The sequence below is a fragment of the Stenella coeruleoalba genome (assembly GCF_951394435.1).
Source record: "Stenella coeruleoalba genome assembly, chromosome: 15".
Lineage (NCBI taxonomy): Eukaryota > Metazoa > Chordata > Mammalia > Artiodactyla > Delphinidae > Stenella > Stenella coeruleoalba.
The window spans coordinates 65,186,253-65,207,134 of record NC_137161.1 but is presented as its reverse complement, the minus strand read 5'-3'; the positions used below and the strand labels follow the sequence as shown (position 1 = coordinate 65,207,134).

The 20,882-nt window shown below is 41.5% G+C and overlaps 1 protein-coding gene across 5 annotated transcripts in view; it reads right to left on the bottom strand.

The window, feature by feature from the left end:
* Positions 1-20,882, bottom strand: part of VPS35L (VPS35 endosomal protein sorting factor like) — a 129,782-nt gene that overhangs the window by 29,641 nt on the left and 79,259 nt on the right. For all 5 annotated transcript variants that reach the window (XM_079943845.1, XM_079943844.1, XM_079943846.1 and 2 more), the window contains 6 exons: positions 20,333-20,418; positions 18,752-18,832; positions 16,730-16,793; positions 14,181-14,279; positions 12,577-12,654; positions 11,610-11,724 (listed from right to left, as the gene is read on the bottom strand). In XM_079943845.1, coding sequence (XP_079799971.1) covers positions 11,610-11,724; positions 12,577-12,654; positions 14,181-14,279; positions 16,730-16,793; positions 18,752-18,832; positions 20,333-20,418 — 523 coding nt within the window. The remainder of the gene's footprint in view (positions 1-11,609; positions 11,725-12,576; positions 12,655-14,180; positions 14,280-16,729; positions 16,794-18,751; positions 18,833-20,332; positions 20,419-20,882) is intronic.

The window sequence follows — 20,882 nt, the reverse complement described above, 5'->3', positions numbered from 1 at the left end:
ACAACTTCATTCTCTTTTATAGCTACAAAGTGGAATCTGGCCCATTTCCTTTTTTCTTCCAATTTTTTTAAAGAGGTAAAAGGCATATAACATAAAATTTACCATCTTAATCAACTGATCCATTTTTTTTTTAAACAAGCTTCTCCGGTGAATTTTATGATTCAACAGGTTTGAGAAAAATTGTTCTGAATCCTTCAGCTAAATGCAGAATATGACTTTCCAACAGCAAATGGCACACTCTGAAAGGTTTAATCTGGAGACATTCAGCAAGAAGCAAACAGAGGTAGTCAGTAATAATGAAATTCAGCCAGGTCAGGCTGCCATCATTTCACATATACAGTGAGTAAGGGCCAGGGAGGCCTGTTAGACAATTATCACAGCACTTTAGATAATTTTCTGTCAGAGATTTCAGGTTTTCCTGTTCCCCAATCTGGGCAGTTTCAAAGGGTCTGCAGAACATGAAAGGAGGATGATATTCTAGAAACCTCAGGACATGAAGAAATCAAACACACCCAAAACACAAAGCCACTAAAACTACAGAATGGTCACCAAGATATATGTCACTAGCAAACCCTGGGAGAGAATGAAAATAAGGGATCAGTTGAAGGTACTAAGTAAACTAGGTATGTTGGGATTATCGGGATTACCCATGCTGCCTAGCTACTGTAAACAACTGGGCCAACGGTTCTCCTTAGATGAAGGTATTTTGTATCAACTCAGCTCGATTGGAGAAAAACGGCAAACAACCCGACCATAAGAGACCAGTTAAAGAAATTATTGTACTGCCACACCATAGAAGTGATATAGCTAATAAAGAAAATAAGGTACGTTGATATGTTTTGATGTATAATACAGATTATCTATGACATATTAAGTACAAAATGTTATACAGCTGCATACAGTATGATCCTATTTTTACAAGAAAAAAATATATATATATTTAGGTAGATGCATAAAGAAAGGGAGGCAATATAATGCCAAACTATTAAGCGTGTTACAGAGTGGTAGCTGAGAGTGAAGGAAACCAGGTTCTTTCATGTACTGCTAGGTTACTATTTTGGAATTTTTATTTATAAATTTCCCCAAATAATTTTTCTTTAGCAAAGTCAATACAAGTTTATTCTAAAATTTTCAATCACAGAAATGTACAAAACAGAAAGGGTAGTGGGAGACATAGGCAGGATGGTCAAAGGGCGTTTCTGAGGAGTAGCCCCCTTCCTTCTTTACCAGAGCAGGGAAGGGGGGAATGAGACTGGGGAAGGGCTACTGTGGACTGTGGCACTCCTGCTGCCCTCAGGGATGCCCACCCTCCTCATGTACATAAAGCGAGGCACTAAGCTGAGGGGGGCACACATCTTCCAGGGCCCCAGGGACTGCACTGCAACCCACAGACAATGTGCCAGGAAGGTTCCTCTCTGATTATCTGCTCTACAAATGGAGTCACACATAGCTCTCTAGACAGCTTCACTTGCATGGAACCTTCTTCTCAAGGCTTTAAAAGGTTTTGTTCACCCTGTGCTCTGAGGTCTCTTCCCAGCTCCCATAGAAAACTGAGGGGCCAGCGGCCTCCCACACACATGCCCCCACCTGAGGAGCCCCACTGCTGTCTGTTGTGGGCTGAAGCTCTGCATATGTCTCTGAACAACAGGGTTCCATGTTCTAAGAGACAAAAATATCAGTCAATTGGACAACTGTCAGTTTCAAAATGCTCAGAATTAAGATGCCGGTTGCTCACTGTCTGTAGGAGCAAAAAACTAGAAAGAGTCCAAATATTTTTCAATAAGAGTTTGGGGAAAAAATGGGGGGGGATGGTTGGGGAAATAATTTATACCCCATCCCCTCGCCAAAAAAAAGAAATAGGGTACTGAATAGTCATTACAAAGAATAGAGTGGCAGGAAGGGGGTAGGAGGAGAGAGGCCAAGATAAGCAAAAAAAGCAAATTGAAAAACACTAGGGAAGACACATTCCCGTTTCTGAGGTGGGGGGCAGTGCGTATTTATATAAGAATATAGACAGATGGGTAGGACAGAAGAGCAGAGGAAAGAGGCAGACAGCATATGAGAATGGAAGTGTATTTTTTAATGTATGCATAGAAGAAAAAAATCAAGAGAAATATACTAACTGAACAGTGGATACTTTTTAGAGGTGAGGAGACAGAGTGGATTACTGGTGACTTTACTTGGAGGCTTTTTATTTAAGATCTACATTTCTGTATTGTTAGAATTTTTTTCAAATGAGCATGAAATATTAAAATAAAAATCATTAAGATTTAAATGCGCTCCATACATGATAAAACTCAGATTTAACTGTGATCTCTGAGAGTAAGTTCATCCTTCTGTGTCCTTGGCATTTGTTGATATAGAAGATGATTCAGTACATGAATCATAAGAGACGGTCAAGAAGTGATAACCCAGACCACCTTCAGAGGTAGCGTTTAGGTCAGTGCTAATGGAAACCTTTACTACTTGTCAGTCATAAACTCCCAGGCTAAACAAGACCTCACAGTAACCCACTCCACCCCATTCCCAGAACTTCAGTCATCATATGTCCTCCTGGACAACTCAGAAGGACAACTGTCCTAATCCAGGGAACTCCAGGAAAGGAAACATCACATTTCTTAAAACAAAATGTCATGAGTGGTTGAAAGACTCCCGTCCCTTGAATATACCTTATTAAAGCAGGGTTCAGGCTACGAGTACTATTCATTCTCTCAAGTTCTATCAACCCCATTGCTAAACATCTTCACCAGTTTTCAACATTTTCCATTAGGTTTGGATTCTATATCTATATAGCGGAAACTACTGTATAAAATGCAACATCAGGGCACAGCCTACTCTCTCAAACTTTGTGTTGTGGATTAAATGTTTACCCCCCCCCACCAATTCATAGGTTAAAATCCTAAACCCCAATGTGATGGTATTAGGAGGTGGGGCCTTTGGCAGGTGATTAGGTCATGAGGGTATAGCCCTCTTGAATAGATTAGTGCCCTTATAAAAGGGACCCCAGAGAGCTCCTTATCCCTTCTGCCATGTAAGGACATAGCAAGAAGACAGTCTGTGAACTAGAAGTCCTCACCAGACACTGAATCCGCCAGTAGCTTGATCTTGGACTTCCAGCCTTTAGAACTGTGAGCAACAAATGTCTGTTGATTAAGCCACCCAGTCTATGGTATTTTTGTTATAGCAGCCCAAAGAGACTGAGGCAGTCTGCCATGAAGATGTGCTGTCACCAAGTGATAGGGGTGTCTTTGGATAAAGCCTCATAGTCTAAATGGCCAAGTTATTATCCATAAGCAAGTTTTCATAGAGACTCAATACTCTTTACTACCAAAACTGTGTTTTTATAACAGAGCCTGTTATTATAGGAATTAAGTTTGAGGATTTAAGGACCACTATTTTGGTGATTTGTGTATAGAGCAAGATTTAAAGAAATATGAATGCCTAGGGACAATTAAATACCTCATTCATTAAGCTGTCATTGATAACAATTAAGCATTACTCTAACCTCGATTCTGCCACCTGATTTATGCAGAATGTCGACAGTTAATGTGGAAAGTCCACTCAGACATACAGACGACTTCTCAGTTTCAGCAGCACCATAAGAGGTGCCTGTACGCTCTCCCTCTTTTATCTCTGATCAGCAAGGCCTCTCTCTGAGCCAAGCATGCTCAGCCCACGTGTCACCTGACTCAAATCTCTGGGATATTGCAGGGATGACACACCTTCCTGCCATCCCTGCAGTAGCTCACAGGAGGTTGTGAAGTTCTTCTGTGGATATTAAGCTTAGATTTCCCTAAGCAGAAAGGATTAGGCATTCCTTATCTTAATTCTGATTGCCTCCTAAATAAGTTTATCTAATGTTCAATCTATAATAACTGGTCTCTAGCAACCACACACACCGAGGGTTAGAAATAAAACACTGGATTATCGTTTAGAGGAACTAACCTAACTACAGAGAAGCACAGCGGTGGGGAGAGCACTTGAAGTCACTTATTAGCTAGATGCTCCTGGGCAAGTCATGTCACACGTCTGAGCTTCAGTTTCCTCCTCTGTAACAAGAAGATCAGCCACCCAGCAAATAACATGTACTGAATAAAACTAAACTCCTTTGCCAGGAATTCAGTTCTCTCAACAATTAGTGCCAAACAACCTTCCTAACTTGATCTTCCACTCATTCCTTCCAGATGCACCATTTTTCCAGCCTCTAGGCCTTTACTCTTGCCGTTGCTTAGGCTAGAATGCCCTCTGCCTCACTTCAGCATATATAGATCCCCTTTACCTCCCACACTTTTCAATTCCATCTCTTAAGAAGCTTTTTTTTCTTCCTCTTCCAAGCCAAGGGTCATTTCTCTCTTCTCTAAAATTCCCTGGTACATTTTATGAACATCTTGCATGACATTTATCATGTGCTGCTTTGAATCACTGTAAACAGATCCACTCCCCCTTGCTAGCAGGAAGTCTCTGTAAGTGCATTCCTGTTTCGGCACAATGCTCGGCACAGTGGCTTGCACGTAAAAACTGGCCAAGAACTGCTGGCAGGAGGAAGCAAATCGTAGGCGTTTACAATCATAAGGAGTTGAGTAAACTTAAGGGGGAGACTCACCCCTGCTCCTTTTCTGTGGGTTCTCCATCCCTGCCCTTACCTCCCCTAAGGTGGATGGATCATCGTGTTCAGACATGAACATGGGCAACAAGCTTCATGCCATCTGCCCACCTGTGAACTGTTACAGCAAAATTAACCTACTGGGTTGGCCAAAAGGTTCATTTGGTTTTTTCCATAAGATGGCTCTAGTAGCGCTTACTTGTCTTTAACTTCATTTGAAACAGTTTTTTTAGATTGTATTGTGACAGCTTTCATATCAGCTTGCATTTTAAAAAAACCTTATCAAAACTGGTAAATTTTTATGTAGCTATTTTAATACTGAAGATGGAAGAAAAAAAGCAATATTTTTGGCATATTATGCTTTATTATTTCAAGAAAGGTAAAAACGCAACTGCAACGCAAAAAAAGATTTGTGCAGTGTATGGAGAAGGTGCTGTGACTGATCGAACGTGTCAAAAGTGGTTTGCAAAGTTTCGTACTGCAGATTTCTCACTGGACGATGCTCCACGGTCAGGTAGACCAGTTGAAGTTGACAGCGATCAAATCAAGACATTAATTGAGAACAATCAACGTTATACTACGCAGGAGATAGCCGACATACTCAAAATATCCAAATCAAGCACTGAAAGTCATTTGCACCAGCTTGGTTATGTGAATCGCTTTGATATTTGGCTTCCACATAAGTTAAGCGAAGAAAACCTTCTTAACCATATTTCCACATGCAATTCTCTACTTAAATGTTACAAAAACATTCCGTTTTTAAAACAAACTGCGATAGGCGATGAAAAGTGGATACTGTACAACAATGTGGAACAGAAGACATCATGGGGCAAGTGAAATGAACCACCACCAAGCACACCAAAGGCCTGTCTTCGTCCAAAGAAGGTGATGTTGTTTATACAGTGGGATTAGACGGGAGTCCTCTATTATGAGGTCCTTCTGGAAAACCAAATGATTAATTAAAACAAGTACTGCTCCCAATTAGACCAACTGAAAGCAGCACACGACGAAAAGCATCCGGAATTAGTCAACAGAAAACGCATAATCTTCCATCAGGATAACGTAAGGCTGCATGTTTCTTTGATGACCAGACAAAAACTGTTACAGCTTGGCTGGGGAGTTCTGATTCATCCACCACATTCACCAGACATTGCACCTTTGGATTTCCATTTACTTCGGTCTTTACAAAATTCTCTTAATGGAAAAAATTTCAATTCCCTGGAAGGCTGTAAAAGGCACCTGGAAGAGTTCTTTGCTCAAAAAGATAAAAAGTTTTGGGAAGATGGAATTACGAAGTTGCCTGAATGATGGCAGAAGGTAGTGAAACAAAACGGTGAATACACTGTTCAATAAAGTTCTTGGTAAAAATGAAAAATGTGTCTTTTATTTTTACTTTAAAAACCGAAGGAACTTTTTGGCCAACCCAATACTTTGCCATAATCACCAGAGAGGCCTCATGGTTTGAGAAAACAGTCACATCAATCACATTCTTCAGAAGATGGTTTGTCAACAGAACAAGTAAATATGACCTTAAGCATAAACCCCAAAGACTTGGTAAGTGGATAGAGACCATTTTTCTCCATCACAAGCTGCTCCTTACTCTCCAAAAGGAGGAAATACAAAATTATTTTTCTCCTCCATTCTACTGCCCTGGCCTCCTCCATCAGCAGTTACAGTTCACAGTAGCCAGTGGACTTCATAATCGCAGGCTTTAGCCTTTCTTCTGGGCGTCCCCGTGTTCCTCACAAATCAAACCAGCACTACAGCTCCAGTTAACGTGTCTATGAGCCTCGGCATATATTTGAACCTACCTTGTTTCCTGTTTTCTATAAATAGGAAAATCAATTATTTAAAATCTACCAAGAGGACTTTGATGAGACTCTTCTGACCACTTAGGTTGCTTAGGAGTTAGGTCCCTACCATGAAAGGTTTGGTACCATTTTACATTCATCAATATTATAAAGTTATCAACCATTATTATCATGTGGTACCATTCATTCCTTAAACATTTACTGAGCACCCATGCGTCAGGCCATGTGCCAGGAGACAGGCACAGCACAGTGACTAAGACAGATGAGACCTCATGGAGCTGACACTCTTCAGGGGAGAGAAGGAGACAATTCTGTACACATTTACTTGTTAAACAACAATGGTGATATGTACAATGAAGGAAAAGTGCATAGTGTGAGGATAAGATGTCTTACAGGAGAACCTGACTTAACTTTTGTTTGGGGCTTTTACTTAAGACATGGCTTGTGAGCACAGCTCTCCAAGACGAAGATGCAAAAAATAAGTAAAAGAAAGTACATTTTTAAAAGGGGGGAACCACGGGTGGAAAGCGGTTGGGGGTGGTGGTGGGATGAATTGGGAGACTGGGATTGACATGTATATACTGATGTGTATAAAATGGATAACTAATAAGAACCTGCTGTATAAAAAAATTTAATTTAATTTAAAAAACGGGGGGGGAAATAGGTAGAATCTAAAAAACAAAACAAATGAGCAAACATAAAAGAGAAAGAGTTCAAATCAAACATAAAAGAGAAACAGGTGGGCTTCCCTGGTGGCACAGTGGTTGAGAGTCCGCCTGCTGATGCAGGGGACACGGGTTCATGCCCCGGTCCAGGAAGATCCCACGTGCCGCAGAGCAGCTGGGCCCGTGAGCCATGGCCGCTGAGCCTGCGCATCCGGAGCGTGTGCTCCGCAATGGGAGAGGCCACAACAGTGAGAGGCCTGAGTACTGCAAAAAAAAAAAAAAAAAAAAAGAGAAACAGGTGGTTGCCAGAGAGGAAGAGGGAGGGGGAAGGAGAGAAGTAGGTGAGGGAGATTAAGAGGTACAACCTCCCAGATGCAAAGTAAATGAGTCATGGGTATGAAATACACAGTGTAGGGAATACAGTCAATAACGATGTAATATGGTGTCATATCATAACTAGACTTATGATGGTGATCATTTTGAAATGTAGAGAAATGTCAAATCACTATATTGTGTTATAGGTCAATTATACTTCAAAAATACCAAACCAACTCCTAGAAAAATAGGTCAGATTTGTGGTTACCAGAGGTGAGGGACAGGGGGAGGAGGAATTGGATGAAGGCAGTCAAAAGGAGTAAACTTCCACTTATAAGATAACTAAGTACCCAGGGATGTAATGTACAACATGATAAATATAATGAACACTTCTGTATGTTATATATGAAAGTTGAGAGTAAATCGTAAGAGTTCTCATCACAAGGAAAAGGTACTTCTTAAAATTTCTTTAACTTTGTATCTATATGAGATGATGGACGTTCACTAAACTTATTGTGATAATCAGTTCATGCTGTATGTAAGTCAAATCATTATGCTGTACACCTTAAACTTATACAGCACTGTATATCATATCTCAATAAAACTGGAAGAAGAAAAAATTTTCAAATAAAAGGAGGGGGAAAGAATTCTGTAGGAGGGAAAAGCACTATTATTAATGATAAGAACAAAAACCATTCTTTTTACCACTATTTTGCTTTAATTGTTCTCACTATTGTTTCATCTTCGGAGGAACTGCAGATCTGTTATTTTCAGGATAATTCAGCAGGTTTATCTTGAACTGAAGATCAGCGTTCCTGCAGATTTTCCAAGGTTCTGCGTATGAGAATTGGCTTTCAGAACTCTGAGACTGCAGAGCTGCACTGTCTACAGTTAGCTCCTAAACTCCAAGGCATACTTTCACCTTTTGAGAGACGGTTATACTAAGTTAATATTTACTGAGTCGCTACTGTGCGCCAGTGGGCCGAGTGCTCCAAGTATGTTATCTCATTTAATCCACCACAGATAGGAACCATTGCCATCATCTCCACTTTAGAGATGGAAAAGCTGAGGCACCATATGGCCAATTTGTCCAAGGGCATCCAACTCACAAGTAGCAGAATCAGAATTGGGACCACTGCATTCAGAAGACTTGAAACTTACCATTCATTAGGGCCTTATCCCTAACACGTCATGTAATCTCACACGTCCATGCCTTTGCTCAGGCCATCTCCTCTACCTGGAAGGCCAACTATTCCTTCTCCCCTTCCCCATAGCCCTTTCCTGATAAACAAATGCTCTTCTTTCAAGACCCACCTTTAACATTACTTCCATTGTAAAACATCCTCCTTTCTGCGGTTAGAAACTGTAAAGATAAAGGAACCAAGATAAAAATAAAGGGGAAAGAATCTGCTCTTGCTGTGACCTGGTGGTAACCTTCCAGAAAGAACCACTGACAAACAAGGGCAAGGAGCTATCCAGTGACAGTGAACAGGCATCTCTGGGCCACATCTAGGTCAGAAGCACTTGATCAAACAACTGATTTGCAAGTCCTTCATTTCTCCTAAATATCTGGGGCAATGGGTGACCCTAGACCAAATCCCCGCATGATCCAGTCTACATGCTGAACCAGTGTGTCCAAAGGACCAGAACTGGGCCTCCCCATAATAAGCCTTCGTCAGCATTCCACGGTGGCCTGGCTGAGAGTTCAATGGGAGTTTACTTGTTGGGCTGAGTCAGTCCTGGCAAAGCCACAGCCTGATAAAGAAGATACAGCCAAGGCTGGATCAAGGGAGGCTAGAAAATGAATAGCGGGAGGGCTTCCCTGGTGGCGCAGTGGTTGAGAATCTGCCTGCTAGTGCAGGGGACACGGGTTCGAGCCCTGGTCTGGGAGGATCCCATATGGCACGGAGCAACTGGGCCCGTGAGCCACAACTACTGAGCCTGCACGTCTGGAGCCTGTGCTCCGCAACAAGAGAGGCCGCGATAGAGAGAGGCCCGCACACCGCAATGAAGAGTGGCCCCCGCTTGCCACAACTAGAGAAAGCCCTCGCACAGAAACGAAGACCCAACACAGCAAAAGTAAATTAATTAATTAATAAACTCCTACCCCCAACATCTTCTAAAAAAAAAAAGATGAATAGCGGGGAGGGGATGTTTTATAACCAGCTGAGGGGGGGGTGTTTAAGGAGGCAAACAAACCAAAGTGGCCCACTTCCACAAGCTTCATTTAATTTATATTTAGCCTTCCCGTTCTCAGTAATTGAATGTATGATTTATTTTGGCCAGAATTGCTGCATGTGGCTTTCAGAAAAACAACAACAGCCTTTTACGGTGTAGCACCACAGCGCTTAGAGACTTGAGCAAAATCATCAGATAAATTATTAAGCATGAAAAAAAAATTATTAAGCATGACGTGGACTCCACACTCCTGCCCGCCCTGCTGCAGCTTAAAGTGCAGGGGAGGTAGAGGAGGAGTCCAGAGCTCTAACACAGGGGGCGCTGACTGCCCACACCCGGGTACCAGTCTGCTCTGATGCTACTTATCTCTGGGTGTGGACCGAGGGCATCCCAGCAGGGAAACTGTCATTCCCAGCTCTCCTCCAACAGTTCTTGGGAGCAGCAAATCTTTATTTAGCTTAAGAATTTGTTTTTCTTTTTTGAAAACATAAAATAGCATGAAGCAAGTTGGGAGAAGAAAGATCTAGGCTTGCGGGGCCTCCACGTGCGGCTCACAGCTCTGGTATCTGCAGCTCACAACCCATTCCTAATGTCACAGGTGACGCCAAACTCAGGGATCCCCATGTGGGTCTACTACTCCTGACCTTTTTAAGAGGGAACCGGTTTATAAGATTTAAAATTTCCTAACATTAATTTAATCTAATTAATTAAGCGAATCTAATCTTCAGTTTGCACATCACTGGGGTTTTGGCAGTGGCTGTTAGTTTTTGTTTTGTTTCCTGCAAACCCATCATCCTTACCAAAGCAGGCACTAGGAGAAAGGTCCATGTTTACTGACAAATAATGAGGACATATCTGCTCCTGTGGGACTTGCAGTCCTCGTGGGGAAAGAGGGTGTCCAGACAGTAAGTAAACAAACACACACAGTAAGGAAGCATCAGAACAAGGTAAATGCAGTGAGGACAAGAGGAGGATGGCACAGCGTGACTGGGGAGGTGCGGCTACTTTCGCTAGAGGGGACAGGAAAGGACCCTGCAGGAGGTGAGGCTTGATTCTCATCTCTGGCCTAGTAATTTAAAAAGATGCAAATATCTGGGGGTGAGATCATTCTAGAAGAAGGGAACAGCAAGTGCAAAGGCTCTGAACTGGAAGACAGCTTAGTATTTTCAAAGAACAGTAAAAAGCCGGTGTGGCTAAAGCGTGGTGTAAGATGAGGACAGAAGGCCGGAAGGCACCAGACCCCGTAGGGACTTCAGCCAAGGCGTCTGGTTTAATTCCAAATGCACTGGGAGGCTACTAGAGCGCCCAGGAGTCTATAGCAAAGCCAAGCAGAGTTTGAAAAGGTTCCTGGATAGCAATCATGTTTGAAGACTTTGGTGACACCGAGGCCTCAGTGGGAAGGACCGCAGCTTCCCACAGCGCTAACCCACCCACCATTGCACCCTTTGCTGGCGTCCTTCCCTTCCCAGTCTCCCCTCCCCGTCACCCTACGGACACTCACTGGGATCGCCTCCTAAATAAACCACTCGCACGATCCTGGTTCCAGGAGAGCTCTGTACCTCGTACAGAAACGGGTCTTGGGCAGAATTTTTATACCTAATAGCAAGCTGTAGAGAGTCTTCATTCTCTACTGATTAGACTCTACTCCTGTATCTCTGGGGTTTTAAACAAATGAACATTGAAAACAACAAATAAACTTGAATCTGCTGTGAATAAGCAGTCCTAACTTCTAACACTCTCTACGGATGTCTGAGCCACCTGACCTGGCCTGCCTGATACAGGTTCAGGAAGGTCCTTACAGGAAATTACCCATGCTCTGTAATCTGTCTGACTCTATAAATGTGTGTCCGAGGTGCTTCCTACTAAAGAAACAGATTTAAAACTCATCACTTGTTGATCACTTCTTTCTTTCTTTCCTCCTTAAAGGATTCTCTCTACACACTCACACACATATCCACGCACTGCTGAGTCCGCTTTCCTAAGGAGCCAGGAATTGTCTGAGAGCAGAGGAGAGGAGAGAGTGAGTGATGGGCTCACCTTGGGAGAGGCACTGGTTGGCCAAGGCCACCTGACCAGAATGCAGGTAGAGGTTGAGGCGGGTGAAGATTCCCACCAGGGAGGGAATGGTAATGAAGCAGTAGGCAACGCAGGCCTAGAAGGAAGGGGAGAAACAGCAGGTTACATGGGAATGCCATCACAATGGGTTAAGACTCCTGTTTTCATCCACCATATATTTTCAAGTAAACACACTAAAATAATTAATCTCCCCATTAGGAACCCCCATTCCTCCCCCTTGCTTCTGCTGTATTTGCCTCTTTGGGAGGAGGGAGAGGGGCAACCAAGGAGAGTAATGGTGTATGAAAAATAAATCCTCATCCATCGTCATAGGAAGTAAACAGATAACACCTAATATTGATAAGTTAAAGAAGCAGCTGTTAAAACCAATTCGTTAAAAAAACATAGGTAATTTGAAGAAGAAGTTGCTACAAAGAGCTTGAGGTGGTTGACGCTGAGGAGATTTGAGGTGGTTGACGCTGAGGAGAGAGGTACATGGTGAGAAAGGGCAGGGCCGGGGTGCTTATTTTTCACTGTAATCTTTTTAGTATGATTTTATTTTTAAAGCATGGATATGCATCGCTTTGATAATATTTTGAGCAGCATACTCAAGAAGCAAATTTCTTTCAAAGTTGGGAATTTATCAAGAGGGAAAAAAGGTATTAGGCCTTCCAGTTACAGGCACAAGCCAGAGATAGCTCAGCTGGCACACAAAACTGCAAATCCATTTCTCAACCCCCTCCCCATAACATGTATCAAATTCAGACTCCTTTGATCATTTCTTTTGAAAACATTAAGAAAAGGGGTCAGTCAGAGATATGCAAGGAAAAATCCAGAAAATCAATACTAAACCAGCCTTAATCTTTTTCTGGGAATAGCAATTCAGAAACTTGCAAAAGAAACAGCCCACTGGAGTTCAAAGTCTGTGAGTCTTATCTTTAGAACATACCCGGACAAATGCAGCCGTCTTTCTGGAATGATTTCCTTTCATTACTTTTCTTGTTTCCATTGCCAACCGGTTCACACTCTAGATTAATCAGTAAAACAGAAATGGGAATGAAATGATGGCTGATTCAGATTAACATCTTCCAGAGAGATTTGGACATTAACTGCATACAAGTCAATGAGAGCAAGCTAACCAGAACCAAGACTAGTTAGCACCAAACCCCGAAATGGCAAAGGGGTCATCAGGCCAGATTCGATCTCGGCTTCAGCAAACATCTCCAAGGGACGCTCGCTGAGTTAAGTCATGCCTATCAACCGGCGTAATAAATGACCATTTTCTGGCTTAATGAATAGCTAGGGTTCGCTTACTTCATTTCCAGAAATCCCCCACACTAAGCTTAAGATCTTAGAGATCTTAACAGAAACCTCTAAAACCGGACGCAGACCATACAAAGTAGCTCTGCAACACTAAGGATAACCGTAAGAACAGTATAACCGCAGCTGCACCATCACTTATAGAAAAGCAGGCGCTGTTCTAGGAGCTGCACATTCCTAGCTCATTTCATCCTCATAAGTCTTATATTTAATCCTTATAAATCCTCATATTTAGGTCTGAAGCTTAGTAATGCTACGAAATCTGATAACCAGCAGACAAATACATAAAAAGGCTGCTTTCCTTGAATTTACACGAAGCAATTCAAGGACCTTAGGGAATCTTTACACAAATATAAGAAGTTTGGACCTATGGTTCCCAAACTGTGTACAATGACACCCCAGGGTGTTGCAGCAAAATCACAGGGGCACCACATTTTTTGGACAACCACAGCAAGGTTCAGTGGTTGAACACTATGCAAAGCACTAGTGTGAGGGAGCTCACAGACCATGGTACATTCCTTGCAGTCATTTCATATCTTTGCAAAATTGGGTTTTTAGCAGATGCTCTGATAAAAAGCACTGTGCAAAAATTAATGTGGGGAAAAAAAAATCTATCTGGAATGGGAGATAAAGTAGTGGTGTCCCATCTGATTCCAAGGTTTAAGAAGTTGTGCAGTATTCAACAGATGCATATACTTTATTAGTAAGTAATTATGATGATTTAAGAATGGAATGAAAATACATTATTTTTCTTTCAATTTATGTATACTGTTGGTTCAGAGGGCTGTCAAGTTGTTAGGGCACAAATTCTTCAGTTGTTTGAACCTAATTTCTTAATAAACAGAACTGTTATTTCTTCCTTTTGGCCTAAGGGCACCATGAAAAGTTACTGAAAGGCACCATGATCCAAGAAAGCTGGGACTCTGATTAGGCAACAAGGAATTCTAATGAGGTTAGTATTTCTATAACTAAATAATCAATGCAACTCACTTAACTCTTTGCTGTTGGCACGCAGGAATGAGAATATCCAAGTTTCAGAGAAAAAGAGGCCAATAAAACCACTCAAAGGCTTAAGCAAAGTTGCAGATTTTATTAACCTTTGAGAAAACACCTTTCATGCCTTGGGAACAGAAGCAATATGGGGCCAGAAGAATCCCAGATTAAAATTGGTGCGTGGCTCAGTGATCAACAAATATGTATTGAGAGAACACCTGAATGAATGAAAATCCTTACATGAATCAATTGCACAAGAACAGGTTCCAGATTGCAAAACATCGACCTGGCCTCAACGTAAAAACTCAGCTGTTGTTCAAAATCGCGGCCAAAGGACACCTAGAGTCAAGGAGAAAGACACCGACGATGTTATCTCCATTGTGAGCACACAATTGGAAAGCTTTTGCCTGAGCTTGTGGGGGCAGGGGAGGCGCTGTGATGACAAGTCACCAGAAATCCCACAGCCATAAATGGTGGCTATCTCAGTCGTATGTAAGCAAACACACACATCCGTGCACTGGAATATACTCTAACTAGACTTCACATTACTTCACCCAGCAGAGAGCGGAAACGTTACTATTACCACCTCATCTTCATGACATTGGCATTGTTGTAGGACATAAAAAGACCAAAGGGTATAAAACAGAATCTCATAATGTAAAGAGGATTTCCCAGGCTAGAAGGAAACCACTGGAAAGGAAATGATGGAATTTTGTTTGTCAGTTGTGGCCTTTTCACAGAACACAGATTTGGTGATTGGGAGCCATTTGTCAGAGGGGTTCCCTCATAAGGGCCAAACCTTTCTGCTTCCTGAAGGGGATTCCAACCTCGGCAGCTCACTGGTGGCTGCTAGAGCCATAGATGGATGTTTTTCCACCATTAAAAATCCCGTCTACTCCTATTTCTTCACACTTATGAACAGCTGGTTGATAGGACGAACTTTACTGCTATAGCAATCATTTTTGTCTGGAGGAGGTTTAATGTCACAATTTCCATTATAGCTATCAGGTTTCACATCTTATTTCCTCATATTCTTTTCCATTATAACTTGGTGGCTTTCAGATAAACCCATAAAAGGATAAATACCACGTGATCAGCATATAACTCAAGGGAACAAGAGAGGCACCTGGTAACAGTCATAGGTATTCAATACATAAAAAGGCTAATCCTGAATTTTCATCAAAATCGGTATTTTACCCATAGTTAAATTGACCCCTGTTGTTGAATGAGTCACATTTTCAAGGTGATTTTCAAAGCGATCTAGTTACTTTCATCTCAGTCAGCTTTTGTCTCGACTCTTCTATTCCAACAGCAGATACTGGCAGCAGTGGGTGTTTTAGATTTGTGCCCTGAGAATTAAGGCAAAGGTTGTTCTGGCGGGGATGGACTGGTGGGTTATTCCCAAAGAAGCCTGCAACAACGCCTCCTGCTCTGCTTGTCCCTTCGCAGTGTCCCTGTAGACTCTTCCCATCCAAAGGTGGAGTCTGCTTTCCCCCGCTTCCAGAGGGCTGGCCCTGGGACTTGCTTTGACCAACAGAATGAAGCAGGAAGCAGCACAGATCACTGTGTGATTTCTGAACCTCCAAAGGCCCTGCAGCTTCTGATTTCGCCCTCACCACACAAGAGCTCACTGAGATGAGTGAATGATGAGAGAATGATGGACAGAAAGAGGTCACGTGGCCGAGAAATAAGCCACCCCAGCCAACAGCCACCACCAAGACCCCAGACACGTGCTCAAGGCTGTCCTGGATCCTCCAGCCCCAGTTCTGCCACACCTCTGACATCATACAGAGCGGCCTGGTTATCCAGCCAACCCACAGAATTGTAAGAATTAATAAAACACTGTTATTTTAAGCCACTAAGTTTGCGCTGAGTTGTTATACAGCACTGGGTAACTAGGACGAATGGAGAGCGAACACTTGGCATTTCTCCCCCCCGACTTGACCCCCAAATTGTTTTCACCAGCATCTGATGAGCAGCATATCAGGTGCTTCAGGAAGCCCCTTCTCCAGGGAGTTCCCTGGTGGCCTGGGCCTTAGGATCCTGCGCTTTCACTGCCGTGGCCCAGGTTCCATCCCTGGTCAGGGAACTGAGATCCCACAAGCCGCACAGCACGGCCAAAAAAAATAATAATAAAAAAGAAAAGAAAAAATTTAAACTGGCTTTATTAAAAAGAAAAAAAAAAGGCAGCCCCTTCTCCCACTCCTGGTCCACGTGATTTGGGTGCCCAGGTATGCCTGTCTCCCTAGCCTGGCCGATCAGCGTGTTCATTCTTTCTCACAGCAGCAATTTGCTCAGAGATGAGCTGGTGACCCAAATTAATCCAAGGAGACTCAGCCCCAGGACTTCTGCTGGAGCCCTTCCGGCTGGGCTGCAGAGCTGGAAGGAATGAAAACCCGGAGCTCTTACGGGGAGTGAGCCTGCCTGGGAAGGACGCCAAGAGAGAGGAGCCACGAGCCAAGGACACACACATGGCAGGTCCTAGCAACACCACAGAGACCCCAGGTCCAGCTGCTCCTCCTGAGAGGTCTCTTCCTGGACTTTATGTCCCATCAGCCAGCAAGTCTCCGCCCACCCTCCCCTTTTAATTTTTTCCTTAAGCCAGTTTGTCTTGGCTCTCCTTGCCCCCAGGGGAGTGCTGGCTAATATTAAGTTGTTTTCTAATTTCATCTTATCTCAATAAAAATGAAAAGCACCAGGGAACATAATGTTAACTGCTTTCACCAGAGGAACGATAAACAATTACATCACATTTCCAAGTGCACTGAAACTTCTTCCCCAATACTTACCATTTTTATAAATCCATTAATCAAATATGCCAGCATTCTTTTCTCATCCTCAAGAGTGAGTGCACTAAAATCAATAATTGTACATAATTAACATTGAGGTGATAAATTAAAGTTTCCAAAGGAAAAAAAAGTATTAGAAGTAAGCAACTTAACAGGCAAGAACATTTTGCATTTTCTAGATTTAAAAAACTTCCATGTATGTGTTTCTTTTGATGAAAATATGTAATCTAAATTAACATAATTTAAATGTGTTTCTAATTTCTCTCAAAGATGCTGTTCTCAAGATATATTTACTAACAGCAAAAGAGAAGGTAACTCTCTTCTTTGGAATTTGGATAGCAAGGTCCAACTTCAAATTTTGTATTTCAGAGAAACTTCATTCAACGTTTTACTATAAAAAGTTTAAACATGTAGCAAAGTTGAAATTATACAGTGAACACCAATACACCCTACTACTATCATTTTACAATATTTGCTTTATCACACAACTCTCCATTACTCTCTCCATCCATCAATCTACCTTATGTTGGAGATACAGCTTAAAGTAAATCACAGATCTCAGGTGCTTCTGTTTAATAGCAAATTTAGTATGAATATAAATGAAAAAATGTCAAGTCCTTATAGTTTTGATAATACATGTAAAGGTTTATAAATAGTTCTCCAAATTTATTTTAAAAAATTTTAAGAGCCAAAGACCAAGGCTCCTGTTTATTGGTTTGTTCTAAGGGAAAACAAGTCTGTATTGGCAAAGACTGCATACTGTCCTCCAATATGCAGTGTCCCCTTCATTATTTGAGACTACATTTCCCCAACTCCTTTGTAGCTAGGACTAGTCACATGACAGTTCTGGCCAATAGGATGTGAATGCGAGTGATGTACGAGCCTCCCAAGTTGTGTCCCTAAAAGGAGGGTGCTGTCCTCCAATGCCTGCCAGCTGCAACATGGACAAGGTTGAGGTAAGTCACCTCCACCAGGAGGCAAGGACAACACCCCGGAGGGATAGCAGAGCAGTAAGACAAGAAACCTGGGCTCCTAGATGATGTTCTAAAGCAGAGCTACCCCACCCCCACCTTTTGGCTTCACACTTCTCATAAGAGAAATACATCTTCTATTTCGCTTAGGCCAAAAACCAATGGCCTACTAATACAAGTACCTTTCTAAATGTTTTTTGTGCCTTTATTTCTGTTTTTGTGCAACTAAAGTCTATCAGTTCCATTTATTATAAAAACTCTGGATATTTTGATTTTGAAAACTACTTGTGAAGTTGAAAGCACAAAGTCATGAAATAAAGATTCTAAAATTCAGGGGGAAAAAAAAAAAGAAATACAATTCATCTTTGTTGATGGTTAAGTTCCAAAACAATTTTCTCATTTCTTGTAACATTTTCCTGTGAATCAAGCTGCTATGTTTAAAAATTCTTTGGGGACCAAACTTTCTGCCACAAATAAGCAGGAACTGCCTCAAGCACAGTCAAATGGAAACATGTAATAAAAAAGAAAAAAAGATAAGACAAATAAAGCTAGAAAGCAAAGGAGATAATTTGGCTTTTGACCCAAAGGTAAGGCCCACGGGTAGGTCTGACCCTCAAGTATACTCAACAAACTAAAGTCCTTCATATAAGGAATATACACAATTTTATTTGAATTTTAAATAATTGGCTAATATTGAGAAAAAAACTTAAAGGCTATGTTACTGGATGAGTGAACTCATTATAATACTATCTGCTGCTCTCAGAAATCTCCAGGAGACATGGAGTATGAGTTCACTTGGATGAAACCAGCCTTTTCCTCCCAATAGAAATCCCTTTGTAAAAACATTTGCCATCTCATTTTCTCAGGAAGGTTACCCTCAGCTCAGCCTCCCTTCTCCCCTGGACTGGAATGTCCTTGTTAACATGTATCTTAATAGACTCCATAAAATAATGTTATTCACAGTGGCAGCTTGAAGCAGTAATTCCCTAACGTACTATTATGTGGCATTAAGACCCAATCCAGGCTCGTTTCAGCCTTAAACATAGCTTACTTCACAGAGTCATGCATGGTCTTGCAAATGTGCAAAAGGGCGTTCAGAATGACGGGGTCCTTAGTGGGCTCTTGCTGATGCCTAGAAGACATTTAGAGATAACAGTAAAAGCCATGTCCACTGAGACCACAGAAAGCACAGATTTAGTTCTCATCTACGATACATATGTGAGAAGCAGTAAATTATCTGGTTGGCATTTAACATGACCCAGATCACCAGCAATGGGCAATGATCTAGTTTTCTCTTAATTCTCCTTTAAATAACAAGTTTCCTCTTCTAACATATCATAACTTCTCCTAACTACAAAATCATGGTAAAACTGATACATTTCCTAAGTCAGACAAAGGGCAAATCTGTTTTCTTACCGTGTTTCTTGAACTTCTAAAGCTGTCCAACAACCTGTCCATAACTGTGTTAAGTGCCAGGCAAAATTCTTAATTTGGTTTCTCAAATAACATAAAAGGACACGCTCTTATAACAAATCTTTTTTTTTTCTGGCCGCACCACGCACCATATGGGATCTTAGTTCCCCAAGCAGGGATGGAAACTACACCCCCTACAGTGGAAGCATGGAGTCTCTCTCTCTCTCTTTTTAATATTTATTTATCTATCTATCTATCTATCTATCTATCTATTAGGCTGCATCGGGCCTTAGTTGTGGCACGCAGGATCTTCACTGCGGCATTCGGGATCTTTAGTTGCAGCATGCAGGATCTAGTTCCCTGACCAGGTATTGAACCTGGGTCCCCTAAATTGGAAGCGTGGAATCTTACCCACTGGACCATCAGGGAAGTCCCAATAAATCTTTATGTAAATAAAGTAGGTATACTTGTTTCAAGCATATGGAATTAACCTTCTGGAAAGGTAATACAAGGAAAGCTTAAAACATACATTCCAGCAACTTCTAACTCAATTTTCCAAACTCTGGTTACTTCAGTTCCATCTTGAGATATTTTTTTAATCACATCTACATACTTAATATTTAAAGGGACTTGAACTTTTAACTTAACCTTGTCCTAAAGAATAATACATTTGAAGTCACTGATTAAACTAGTTATATATTATCTAACATACTTTAAAATAAATACACGTTTTAAAATAAAAATAAAAATCTCTCTTCCATGTACCACCTGAAAGTATTTCATGTACCATCAGCAGTTGGCAGTTTTGGGAAAACAGACTTAATCAATAAAATGAAAGGAACTAAGTTGAAAACTGATCACAAATCTACACATTAACGATAGAAACCTTTCTAGCTCCGGTATCTTGAGAAGAATGACTTTATCTTTTAAAATGACACTTCCTAAATAGTACATCAATAGATTGCTCCTTCCCAAATCACAGGAGTGAGATATGGGTGATGGTCAGGCTCTGTTAACATTTATTACTTTGTCTTCTTAAGCTAATTATAAACTTTTATCATGACTTCTCCTTTTAATGTGGTTTTTCTCTCAATGTTATTTTAGGTATAAATACATCACTACATCACAGGCCCTCAAAATGCATAAATTGATTTCTTAGCAACAGGCTTCACAAGGGCAGCTGGAATTGAAGTTTCTGATTACATCATGTTACACTTACTTGATAAAAACTTCCATGATGCATTTGCAAACCTCCACCCGCACACTCTCTTTTTGGAACATGTCCAGAAATGGCAGAAATTTTTCCTAAAAAAAAATAATAAAAGCACTCTACCTGCAATTTACACAAGTTACTGGAAGGAATTTGTGGGTTACTTTTTCTTTGAAGGGCAAAACAGAGGAAGAGTTGTTCATCTTTCTGAGGCAGCTCTGATCAGGACTCACATGAAAGCAAGTACAGAACTCTGAGGATTTTAAAACTATTACTATTAAAACAAATTGCACATGCCCAAGGACCAGGGCTGGGACCAGTTAACATTTTGGCAAATCATCTGGACAACCTTTAGATGAGAATAAGCTCTTCTTGGTAGCAGAAGGCAAAGGAGGCTCCAATCTTTTAATGAAGGTATAGAGGAACAGAGAAAGAAGAGTCAGAGTTGTTCAGAGCAGCTTCTGCAACCTGACTCCTCATTCAGTGGCTGTGTGACCTTAAGCAAGTTACTCCACCTCTTCCAGCATCAGTTTCCTCATCTGTAAAGTGGGACTCATTA